Source organism: Oncorhynchus mykiss, chromosome 8 (genome assembly GCF_057628025.1).
Source record: "Oncorhynchus mykiss isolate SJ-2025 chromosome 8, ASM5762802v1, whole genome shotgun sequence".
In the NCBI taxonomy this organism is placed as follows: Eukaryota; Metazoa; Chordata; class Actinopteri; order Salmoniformes; family Salmonidae; genus Oncorhynchus; species Oncorhynchus mykiss.
Window position 1 is genome coordinate 61,994,251 of NC_143029.1, and position 13,455 is coordinate 62,007,705.

A 13,455-nucleotide genomic window follows, 5' to 3' on the forward strand; every position below is an offset into this window, starting at 1 on the left:
TTTTTGAAAAATAAGTGTTAAGGTATTTACTCAACTGAAGTAAAAAAAAAATTAAAGTGCAACGAAATAACAGCAGCGAAGCTATATACGGGGGTACCGGTACAGAGTCAATGTGTGGGGGCAAAGGTTAGTCGAGGTAATATGTAGGTAAAGTGACTGTGTAGTTAACCAGTAGCAGCAGTGTAAAAATGGGGGTGGAGAGGGTCAATGCAAATAGTATGGGTATCAATTTGATTAGCTATTCAGGAGTCTTATGGCTAGGGGGTAAGCTGTTAAGAAGCCTTTTGGACCTTGACTTGGTGCTCCAGTACCGCTTGCCATGCGGTAGCAGAGAGAACAGTCTATGACTAGGGTGGCTGGAGTCTTGTGCCATTTTTAGGGCCTTCCTCTGACACCGCCTGGTATAGAGGTCCTGGATGGCAGGAAGCTTGGCCCCAGTGATGTACTGGGCCGTACGCACTACCCTGTAGTACCTTACGATCAGAGGCTGAGCAGTTGCCATACCAGGAGGTGATGCAACCAGCCAGGATGCTCTTGATGGTGCAGCTGTATACCTTTTTGAGGATCTGAATGCCCATGCCAAATATTTTCAGTCTCCTGAGGAGGAATAGGCGTAGCCGTGCCATCTTCACGACTGTTGGTGTGTTTGGACCATGATAGTTTGTTGGTGATGTGGACACCAAGGAACTTGAAGCTTTCAACTTGCTCCACTACAGCCCCGTTGATGAGAATGGGGGTGTGCTCGGCCCTCCTTTTCCTCTCTAGTCCACAATAATCTCCTTAGTCTTGATCACGTTGAGGGAGAGGTTGTTATCCTGGCACCACACTGCCAGGTCTCTGATCTTCTCCCTATAGGCTGTCTCATCGTTGTCGGTGATCAGGCTTACCACTGTTGTGTCGTCGGCAAACTTTAATGATGGTGTTGGAGTCATGCTTGGCCATGAAGTCCTGGGTGAACAGGGAGTACAGGTGGCCACCATGTTGAGGATCAGCGTGGCAGATGTGTTGTTACATACCCTTAGCACCTGGGGGCGGCCCGTCAGGAAGTCCACGATCCAATTGCAGAGGGAGGTGGTAAGTCCCAGGGTCCTTAGCTTAGTGATGAGCTTTGAGGGCACTATGGTGTTGAACGCTAGGTGTTCCTTTTGTCCAGGTGGGGAAAGGGCAGTGTGGAGTGCAATAGAGATTGCGCCATCTGTGGATCTGTTGGGGTGGTATGCAAATTGGAATGTGTCTAGGGTTTCTGGGATAATGGTGTTGTGAGCCATGACCAGCCTTTCAAAGCACTTCATGGCTACAGACGTGACTGCTACAGGTCAGTAGTCATTTAGGCATGTTACCTTGGTGTTCTTGGGCACAAGAACAATGGTGGTCTGCTTGAAACATGTTGGTATTACAGATGCGGTCAGGGACAGGTTGAAAATGTCAGTGAAGACACTTGCCAGTTGGTCAGCGCGTACTCAGAGTACATGTCCTGGTAATCCATCTGGCCCTGCTGCCTTGTGAACGTTAACCTGTTTTTAAAGGTCTTACTCACATCGGCTACAGAGAGCGTGATCACAGTCGTCTGGAACAGCTGGTGCTCTCATGCATGCTTCAGTGTTGCTTACCTCAACGAGCATAGAAGTCATTTAGCTCGTCTGGTAGGCTCATGTCAATGGGCAGCTTGTGGCTGTGCTTCCCTTTGTAGTCCGTAATAATTTGCTAGCCCTGCCACATCCGACGAGCGTCGGAGCCGGTGTAGTACGATTAGGATGAATATTCAAATATTCTGAGAAATAGAGGCTTGAAAATGTGAAATTGACATGGTACAATTGACACAACCAATGACCTATATTCAAGCTTAGCTTTCTAAAAGAGGCAAAAAACATTTATCAAAATTAGCGGGCTAATTTAACGATCCTGCTTTCAGAGGGGTATACTACAAAGCAGGATCAATTAGTTAGCCAGTTTACGTGCCTAAATAATTTTTAAAAAATTGTACAGTACCAGTCAAAAGTTTGGACACACCTACTCATTTGAAGGTTTTTCTTTATTTTTACTATTTTCTACAATGTAGAATAATAGTGAAGACATCAAAACTATTGAATAACACATGGAATCATGTAGTAACCAAAGAAAAGTGTTAAACAAAACCAAATATATTTTAGATTCTTCAAAATAGCTACCCTTTGCCTTGATGACATCTTTGCACACTCTTGGCATTCTCTCAACCAGCTTCATGAGGTAGTCACCGGGAATGCATTTAAATTAACAGGTGTGCCTTGTTAAAAGTGAATTTGTGGAATTTCTTTCCTTAATGCGTTTGAGCCAATCAGTTGTGTTGCGACAAGGTAGAGGTGGTATACAGAAGATAGCCCTATTTGGTAAAAGACCAAGTCCATTTATTTGACAAGAACAGTTCAAATAAGCAAAGAGAAATCACAGTGCATCATTACTTTAAGACATGAAGGTCAGTCATTGCGGAAAATTTCAAGAACTTTGAAAGTTTCTTGAAGTGCAGTCACAAAAAACATCAAGCGCCCTAATGAAACTAGCTCTCATGTGGACCTCCTCAAGAAAGGTAAACCCAGAGTTACCTCTGCTGCAGGGGTTAAGTTCATTTGAGTTACCAGCCTCAGAAATTGCAGCCCAAATAAATGCTACACAGAGTTCAAGTAACAGACACATCTCAGCATCAACTGTTCAGAGGAGACTGCGTGAATCAGGCCTTCGTGGGTGAGTTTCTGGACAGAAACCACTACTAAAGGACACCAGTAAGAAGAGACTTGCTTGCGCCAAGAAACAGTAGCAGTGGACATTAGACTGGTGAAAATCTTTCCTTGTGGTCTGATGAGTCCAAATTTGAGAATTCTGATTCCAACTACCGTGTCTTCGTGAGATGCCGAGTAGGTGAACATATGATCTCCACGTGAGATTCCCACTGCAATCCCCACCTCGGAGGAGGTGTGATGGTGTGGGGGTGCTTTGCTGGTAACTGTGATTTATTTCGAATTCAAGGCACAGTTAGCCAGCATGGCTACCACAGCATTCTGCAGCGATACACCATCCCATCTAGTTTGCACTTAGTGGGACTATCATTTGTTTTTCAACAGGACAATGACCCAACACACCTCCAGGCTGTGTAATGGCTATTTGACCAAGAAGGAGAGTGATGGAGTGCTGTGTCAGTTGACCTGGCCTCCACAATCTCCCGACCTCAACCCAACTCATTCAAGACTGTTGGAAAAGCATTCCAGGTGAAGCTGGTTGAGAGAATGCCAAGCGTGTGCAAAGCTGTCATCGAGGCAAAGGGTGGCTACTTTGAAGAATATTAAATATATTTTGATTTTAACACTTTTTTGGTTACTAAATGATTCCATATGTGGTATTTCATAGTGTTGATGTCGTCACTATTATTCTACAATGTAGAAAATAATAGTAAAAAATAAAGAAGAACCCTTGAATGAGTAGGTGGTCCAAACTTTTGACTGGTACTGTACTTCAACTTGAAATTGGTATGGTCTAATTGACTCAACTACCAACAACACATACAGTATCGAAGTTAAGCTTTCTTAATAAATGGTCGTTCATTAATGTTGGCTGGCTAACTCATTGACCCTTATTTGTAGTATACCTTTGTGGTATACCCATCTGAAACACCCCACCACAGCTAGTGATAGTTGAGAATCTATAACAACTGAAATTGCCAACCCATTCAATCTGCACAACATGTTATGCCATGCCCATGAGCCATTGTCCAAAAACTGAAAGGCACACAGAAATAGAAGTTCCAAAATACATTTTTTTGTTCGTTTTTTTGCAGCAAGGCAAAAGTTAAGACGCACCAAGACATGAGCCATTGTCCATCTGCCACATCATATACAATCCTATGGGAGTACTTTTCTCTATTCCATTTGAAAAACTAGCCACAAGGTGGCAACATATTCCCACAAGAACATAGAGAATTTCTTCCACAGCACACCACAATCCTATTAGGGTAAGTCAGTGTATCACGCCCCACACAAAACAACAGGCTTCTTCATCCACCCCTGAAGGGTCAACAGTTTGATTTGATCCAACAAATGGCAATTGTCTTGCAGCTGCAGACATTTGGTGAATAAGTAGACCTGGGCATCAGCAATTCGTAACCCCTTTATATAAAGACTTATCCAATGGTAGGCCTACTCTGCAAGCATGTTCTTCCCACTCCTTTTCCCATGTCATGGCTGTTTTGCATTTTGGGTGTGTCCCCCAAATGACACCCTAGTGTCTATATAGTTCACTACTTTTGACCAGAGTCCTATGTGCCCTGGTCAAAAGTACTGCACTATATAGGCAATAGGGTACCACTTGATACGGCTCTTGGTCTGTTTCCTATTAGTGTACAGCTGTTGAGAGATCAGCATAAAGGAGTGGGCTTACAGTTTTCTTTACATAATCTTTACATTTAAAAAATAAATAAATAAAGGGATATGGAACATTGACAACCAAATCAGATGTAGAAATGCCCCCTGCCCCCCCCCCCATACATGCACCAATCCACCCACTCAAAAACAATTAATTGGTCTTTCCATTCCTTCTTTCCCCTGATATGCAAGCGCATGAATCAAACGCTGAGAGTTTGTGTATGCACTACTCTGGCCTTCTTGGTTTGTATGCTCTCCTGTGGCCATCTTGGTTTGTATGCTCTCCTGTGGCCATCTTGGTTTGTATGCTCTCCTGTGGCCATCTTGGTTTGTATGCTCTCCTGTGGCCATCTTGGTTTGTATGCTCTCCTCTGGCCATCTTGGTTTGTATGCTCTCCTATGGCCATCTTGGTTTGTATGCTCTCCTGTGGCCATCTTGGTTTGTATGCTCTCCTATGGCCATCTTGGTTTGTATGCTCTCCTATGGCCATCTTAGCACTATCATCATTGGTCAGATGGCTCAGACAGGCCAGATTCAGACCATCTGTCTTAATGTGTACAGGCATCCTGGGACGTTATACCACCCCAGCTTCCTCCAGGAGAAGCCTGAGAGACCGGGACTGGGCAACCTATTTATCAGAAGAAGCTTGTGTGACGGCTGATGGCAAAGAAACTGGATCGGCCATTAGTTGGGGGGGGGGGGGGGGGGGGGGGGGGGGTTTGGATGTTAGGCTTTACAAGAGCCAGTGTGGTAATGTAGGCCTAATGTAACCTGGTCCATTCTCTACAAATACTGGGTCATTATGTTGCAGTGTTCAGCCACAGGACAAAAATATGTCTGGATTTTGAAATGCATTGAAAGGCTTATTGTTATTATCTCTAATGAGGGACACTGCCGGAAACCTTCAGCAGCTCTAATGTGTCTTAGGGTTGATAGTACACCTGTGGAGAATATTTCTCAGGTTACACCACACCACAATGGGCTTGGGGTAAAATACTGATATAACTCCGAAATATGAGGGAGGGACAGTGTTGTGTAGGTTCCTTTCTAAATGTAAGCCGTTACTAGTTACCACTCCAAAATTGTAATCAGTAACCAAACTCAGTAACGTTATCTGATTAATTTCCCCTCAAGAAGCATTAGAAGAAGACAAAAAGGTCTATCAAATGCATTTGTTGTGTCATCATAGTGGACTCAGGTGGAACAAACTTAAACTTGTGCTTTTTTTTCAATGCTGAATTGAGTGTCATTGAGAAAACAGGAAGGTGTCATAATGTATTTGTTTCCGCAAACATCCTTTCTAAATGTAAAAGTTATCCAATCATCTAGATTTCAAAGTATCTGCAATCTGATTACAATATTTTTTTTGCTGGTAACGTAACTGACTACAGTTAGTTTTTTGTAATCAGACTACATGTAATTAGTTACTCCCCAACCCTGGGGAAGGAATGTGTGTTGGCTTCATCTGAAAAGCAGAGACAGTGCAAGAGGGTCAGTGAGACAAGGACAGTCATCCTTTCCTCACCCCGTTGCCAGCAAAATTGCTCGGCAATATTGCCTCAAACAATTACCAGTGTATAACAGACTTTACATGTAGGCCTAACCAGCCAGTCTAGCTACAATGTCATCTTGTGATGTGACTATTCATAAATCCATGATGTTATGGAATGTGATGACTCAGAGTGAGTGAGTCCCACTCTCTTTCTTAAAGGGTCCAGCCTTATCTCCAACCCCTCTCCAAACCAACCCATATTGTTTATTTAAAAAATAAATATTATTTCCAAAGAGGGGGGGGGGGGGGGGGGGGGGGGGCTGATCAAAATGTTTAATATTTGAATGCTCTTTGGGAACAGTCAGTGATGTTCAACCGGGCCAGTGATGTTCAACCGTCATTCTTCTGCATGGAGGGGGTAATTCTTCGACCAGTTCTTAAAGTGGACATTTGGCGCCCTCCACAGGGTTCGAATGTGGGCTCTTGTGTCTCAAGCATCACGTGAATGTGTGACAGCACAGAGTAGTGAGAGCACGCAGTACTAGAAACTGGAGGCAACGTTGGTTGAGTATCCCTCAGTTGCACTTTCAGACATTGGAATTACAGCAGCAGTACCTTTTCTTAATAGAGGGACAACCAACCATGGCGGGACTTGAATAAAGACGCGAGCCGAGCGATATTCGCCCAAACACTTTCCGCATTTCTATTTCATACTCGAGTCGCTCCTCTTTTGCCCAATGCATCGGTGCTCTGTGGAGAAAGGACAGTGTTGAAACACTTTACTGGACTCAGTGAGAAAAAGAGAAGAGAAAGCCAAGTAATTTTAAAGCAGAATGGCGGACCGTGATACGTTACCCCTTCCTTTGGAGGTGCGAACCAGACTTGCAGAGCTGGAACTGGAGTTATCAGAGGGTAATACATATTTAATATCACCAGGTTATAGTTATGTTTAGCAGAATTTGCCGAGTAACTGACATTCATTCCTGCTGATAAAAGGGAAAGCGATGTGGGAATTAATGGAAGGAAATAGAGCATTCAATGAGCAGAGTGCTGCCGCAAATTCATGCGGAGCAATATCACGATTATTTGTTGGCTACATAATATCAGATTCGTTGTACTTTTGTATCACACCACAGAGTGCACTGTGTTCTAATCAGATGTCGCATATTAGACATAAACATTGTGACAAATCAAGAAGCCAATACAAAATTGATATCAGTGTCAAATGTATCAACTGATGGATTTTTTTTTGATTGATTCAAGGAATTGTTGCGAACTAAATGATGAGGAATAGGCCTACATATTTTTCGGCGCTACAAAGTAGCCCACTTTTAATTCTATCAGTGTTGTCTAAACGTCACGTTTATCATGACATTTTCGAATTTCAAAGTGGCTTTTGAAGACAGAAAAACACATTGATTCTCATTATTTTGCTTGTCAAGTTGACCATGGACTCAACTATCCTACAGTCTATGGTCTTGCAATTTGACATGTTCTTTCAAATTTGTTAGAGGCCTAAATTGTAACGGACACTGAGTGTCGTTTCGGGTGCCGGAGCCGTTAGCAATGTTTTTCTAGTTTCTCATGGGGAGGCGTGAGCATTGAGCAAGTATCCTGTTTATTTGGAGAGCTCACCCAGCTAGCACATTTGGTTCCTTGAATGTTGTGGGAACGTATGTTTTTGGTTTCACATTGGTTGTGAGGAACATTTCGCATGTTTTGTGAACATACATTTTTAGGTTGCAGGGAGGTTCTGAGAACGTTTTACTTTGGTTTCCTGAACGTTTTCCTGGGAGGTTTTATTAACTCTGAGAACTGAAATTATAGATTATTTGAAGGTATTTTTTAATAACATTCTGAGAACCTTCTTTAAAGTTGTGAAAGTGTTATGAAAACTTTAAATAAACACCTAAGAACGAAATGTAAAGGTTCATTAAAGATTTTTGAATAACTTCCTAAAACATTCACAGAATGACTTAATAACACTGCTGTCTTATTTTGGGTTAAAAAAAAAGAACTCCAAGCACAGATACAGAAGGACACATTAAATGAATTTGCTTAGGCATTAATCATGCAAACTGTTTATTTGATTTATTGTGACACTGCATCAGTGAGATTCGAACCCATGATCTGATTTTCTCTATAGACGGGTTAGCTGACAACTTCACGGAAAAACAATGCTTGTGATTCAATGGGGTAGAAGTCTGTTGTGATTCTGTGTGGCCAGATAGCTAGCAACAATGTCAAGAAACTGTCACGTGGGAAGTTGTAGGTGGCTTGTTTCAGCTAGTTTTATCTTGTTCTTGATACCATGTCTTGTATTGAGTTGTTTTGATTGATGTCACATATATGCTAATATAACCACAATTCGCTAGCTAGCTAACCAACAACAGTAACAATATATTTGAGACAAGTGCTCATTGGGAAAATGAATTTGTTTTTAATAAACATTGGAGATTAAATATAGTTTATATATGTTGTCAAGAATCTAAGCCAACCCCATCTGTTTTTCCCATAGTTGTGCATGCGTAGGTTTTGTTGCTAAACAACCAACCTGTCTATCCCTGGAATTGGTCCACTGCTCCACCAGGATGGAGCTAGCGTGCCATGTTTTTTTTTTTACACATAGAAAGCTGTTCATTTTTTGTCTATTCAAACAGACCCCATTTCAAAGGAAACAAACACTCATTAAGATCAGGTGTGGCCAACACACCTGAACACAAGATAAGATTGTTTTGTTGATGCTGAGAACAGAATGTAAATGTTTAAAAAATATATTCTTAGAACACTTTCTGAACGTTACTAAAGTTTTCTTGATTTTTATTGAAAGTTTTTTTAATGTTCTGAGAATGGAATTTAAAGCTAACTGATGTCAATGTGTAGAATAAATATTTCAGAACATTACCAATAATATTGCCAAGAACTAAGAGAACCATAAATTCTCTGAACGTTCTGAGAACATCGCTTGAGTCACACAATTTTTTAGAACATTTCCAGAATTTACAAAAAATATTAAATTAAATATACACAATCGGAACTTGTATGGAAGTACTGAAATTCACACAGAAGAACGTTGTTTCTTAATGTACTTGGAAGTATACTGAACAAAAATATAAATGCAACATGTAAAGTGTTTATCCCATGTTTCATGAGCTGAAATAAGAAATCCCATAAATGTTCCATATGCACAAAAAAAGCTTATGCACAAATTTGTTTACATCCCTATTGGTGAGCATTTCTCCTTTGCCAAGATAATCCAGCCACTTGACAGGTGCGGCATATCAAGAAGATGATTAAACAGCATGATCATTACACATGTGCACAATAAAAGCCAACTCTATAATGTGCAGTTTTGTCACATAACAGAATGCCTCTGAAGTTTTGAGGGAGCTTGCAGTACCTAGTCAGTTATATGCATTCAACTGAAATGTGTCTTCTCATTTAACACAACCCCTCTGAATCAGAGAGGTGTGGTTCCTTAAATCAACATCTATGTCTTCGGAGCCCGGGGAATAGTGGGTTTAACCGCCTTGCTCAGGGGCAGAACGGCAGATTTTTACCTTGTCAGCTTAGGGAGTCGATCCAGCAACCTTGTGGCGCCTGGCCCAACACTCTAACCACTAGGCTACCTGCCACTGATTGCAGGACTGTCCACCAGAGGTGCTGCCAGAGAATTTAATGTTCAATTCTCTACCATAACCCTCCATCGTTGTTTTAGAGAATTTGGCAGTACGTCCAACCGGTCTCACAACCGCAGATCATGTAACCATGCCAGCCCAGGACCTACACATCTGGCTTCTTCACCTGCGGGATTGCCTGAGACCAATCACTCGGACAGATGATGAGTATTTCTGTCTGTAATAAAGCCCTTTTGTGGGGAAAAACTAATTTGGATGGGCCTGACTCCCAAGTGGTTGGGCCTATGCCCACCCATGGCTGCGCCACTACCAAGTCAATTGGGGTGGCAGGGTAGCCTAGTGGTTAGAGAGTTGGACTAGTAACCGAAAGGTTGCAAGTTCAAATCCCTGAGCTGGCAAGTTCAAATCCCTGAGCTAACAAGGTACAAATCTGTTGTTCTGCCCCTGAACAGGCAGTTAACCCACTGTTCCTAGGCCGTCATTGAAAATAAGAATTTGTTCTTAACTGATCTGCGTAATTAAATAAAGGTAAAAAATAGAAAGGCATAATTAATTGAAATTGTTCAGTATATTACCAATGTCAAACCGGTTGGAGAACTTTCCTAGCACATTAACACAATTTAAATGTAATGTTTGGGAAACATTCTGTAAACATTCTGTTAAAGTAATGAAATACCAAGAATATAAAGCTTTTTTTAAGTTCTGAAATGTGCTCAGAATTTTCAAAAGCCAAGCAACTATCCTGCACCATTCCCAGAACATTGTGGGAAGGTTGTATGCAAAATAACCATAGGACGACCACGTTCTCACCAAGCTCTAAGAAACGTATGGTTCTCAGAACATGATGTGCTAGCTGGGCAGCCAGAAATTTGAACACTGAAACTGAACAGTCTTTTCTGTTCTCTGTTGCAGTTGGCGGGTGTAGACAGCATCAGCATCTTACCAATGCAATCATTTGAAAATAAATACATTGATATTGTTATGGAACATTTTCTAAGAAATGCAAAGGCTAAATGCAGAGTTATTTGAGTTTGAATAAGGGCATGTTGATAATGCTCTCTTTTAAAAAAAATCTCCATTGCTTGGTCTATTCAAATATTATCTTGTTTAACTAGGCCTAATTGAGTCTATAGCTGTGAGGACAACCTTGTGGGAAGAGAAGGGAATCTAACAGACAACCAGTAACTTTGGATAGGTAGTCTATGTTACCAATATAAGTTGAAGTTAATTTCGTCATGCTGTAATTAGTGGAATAATTCTAATGATTACAGGGTAAACTCACTCCCTCCCGATTCATGTGTTTTAGAAACCAGGAATCTACTTGGTTATGAGAGTTATTCAGCATCAAATGTAAACGCCTTCTACATAAATAAGTTGGGTGCTCTGCATTATTTATAAGCTTTATTAGACAGATGCATAGTTATTCACCTCCTCTCACATTTTGAGCTATATTTACAGATCAGCCTCTTTTGACTGGGATTCCTGAGAGCAAATGCCTTGTTCTTGGTAGCTAGTGATAGTGCAGCTCAACTCACATTTCAGCTTGTATTAATTTGGGCTTTATGGATCAAGCATCTCCAAGTAAGACTGCTGATTTTTGGATCAGTTTTACCTTTTGGGGGGACTGATCCTACATCAGCACTCCTATTCTGAGATGCTTGATATGGCCCATGGTTGGGGTTCTAGGTGGTCTGCAAAACATGGTTACTGTGTCATTGACTCATTGCAGAAGTGCTATGTGAGCTGATGGTATTCACACGCTCTCTTTAGGCTCGCACACATCGCACTGAATGTGGATGTAGCGTTCGTCTGCCGATCGTTCAGCGCGCTGTTTTAGGAACCACTATAGACGTCGGACTGCTGACATTTTTAATGCGATTCTACATGTGAAGTCGGTGTGCACTCGGTTTGCAAATTATGTTCAGTGGTGCTAAGTACTCTCGGCAAGCAAAAGCTATTGGTGTGTCTGAGCCCTTAGTGTATGCTCAGTTTAAAGACAGCGACATCGCAGAGTGTTGAAGAAGCTGCTCCTGGTTTCATTATTCCTAAATGAGCCATTCCACACATGGAGTAGCTTCCCAAATGGCACCCTATTACCTATTGGTCCGAATTAGTGCTCTAAATGGGGGAATAGTGTGGCATTAAGAACGCTACCATGGAGTCGTATGGGAAATCTGATCCTGGTCAAAACAGGTACATACATACACGACCTGCCATGGTGCGAGTCTTCCTGCTGTAAGCCAAGGAGATTTGTGATGTTTTTTATGTGGATAGTGTATTAACGGAGGTCAGTCAGCATGGCATGGGCACAACATGTCAGCAGGTGTCCGGACTGACGTAATCTGATTGTCAGGTGAATGGTAACGTCAAACCAGTCCAGCAGCTGTCCACTTATTGCACCTTGGCTTATTTTAGCCAGGGGTTTAATTCTCTGGATGCATTCCCTATATAGTGCACTACTTTTGACCAGGGTGCTGTTCAAAAAGTAGTGTGCTATGAAGGGAATAGGGTGCCATTTGGGAAGTAGGTTCTGACTGTCAGACAACTGATTTACAAGCTAAGCGCTTATACTGTTTTATAGTTTTACTGAGGCTGTAGTCTGTAGGGATTAGAGGTCGTTCGATTAGGATTTTTCAACACCGATACCGATTATTGGAGGACCAAAAAAAGCCGATACCGATTAATCGGCCAATTAATTAATTAATTAATTAGTTTGTAATAATGACAATTACAACAATACTGAATGAACACTTATTTTAACTTAATATAATACATCAATAAAAATCAATTTAGCCTCAAATAAATAATGAAACATTTTCAATTTAGTTTAAATAATGCAAAAACAAAGTGTTGGAGAAGAAAGTAAAAGTGCAATATGTGCCATGTAAAAAAGCTAATGTTTAAGTTCCTTGCTCAGAACATGAGAACATATGAAAGCTGGTGGTTCCTTTTAACGTGAGACTTCAATATTACAAGGTAATAGGTTTTAGGTTGTAGTTAATTTAGTATTTATAGGACTATTTCTCTCTATACCATTTGTATTTCATATACCCATTCAAAATGCACTCAATTATTTTTAGAAATGTATTTTTTGTTTTACTTTTTACCCCTTTTTCTCCCCCATTTGGTAGTTAGTCTTGTCCCATAGCTGCAACTCCCCTACGGACTCAGGAGAGGCAACAGTCGAGAGCTATGCGTTCTCCGAAACACGATCCTGCCAAGTCTCACTGCTTCTTGACACACTGCTCGCTTAACCCGTAAGCCAGCCGCACCAATATATTGGAGGAAACGCCGTACAACTGGCGACACGTGTTGGCTTATGCATGCGCCCGGCCCGTCACAAGGAGTCGTTAGAGCGCGATGGGACAAGGACTTCCCGGCTGGCCAAACCCTCCCCTAACCCGGATGACGCTGGGCCAATTGTGTGCCAGACGGCTGCGACACAGCCTGGGATCAAACCCGGGTCTGTAGTGACGCACTTTTAACACTGCGATACAGTGCCTTAGACCGCTGCGCCACTCAGGAGGCCTAAATCTTTTGTCTTGCCCATTCACCCTCTAAAATGGCACACATACGCAATCTTTGTCTCAAGTCTTAAAAATCCTTCTTTAACCGGACTCCTCCCCTTAATCTATACTGATTTTTTAAAACAAGTGGCATCAATAAGGGATCATAGCTTTCACCTGGTCAGTCTGTCATGGAAAGAGCAGGTGTTAATGGTTTGTATACTCCGTGTATGGTTGGTTAATTACTTGTCCAATGTCTGAAGGAATCTGATATGTTTGGTCAGCACTTGACACATGCACTCGTTTTATTTAATAAATCGCTGAACTCTTATCACTTATTGCCCAATAGTGTCATGGCCTCCGATGGACCATTCAGTATTGTTATGTGGTGTCCAATCCTGCACACTTTCTATTTTATTTATTCATTCCT

General features: G+C 41.7%; 1 protein-coding gene across 29 annotated transcripts in view; it reads left to right on the forward strand.

Annotated features, from left to right (window-relative positions):
• Nucleotides 1-6,345: 6,345 nt before the first annotated feature.
• Nucleotides 6,346-13,455, forward strand: part of dip2cb (DIP2 acetate--CoA ligase C (putative) b) — a 245,213-nt gene continuing 238,103 nt past the window's right edge. For 6 of the 29 annotated variants that reach the window (XM_036985853.2, XM_090182169.1, XM_090182174.1 and 3 more), the window contains exon 1: nucleotides 6,369-6,793. In XM_036985853.2, coding sequence (XP_036841748.1) covers nucleotides 6,715-6,793 — 79 coding nt within the window. In that variant the 5' untranslated portion in view covers nucleotides 6,369-6,714. Of the gene's footprint in view, nucleotides 6,794-13,455 lie in introns of all 29 variants that reach the window. The other 23 variants (XM_090182162.1, XM_090182176.1, XM_090182168.1 and 20 more) reach the window with 6 other exon arrangements.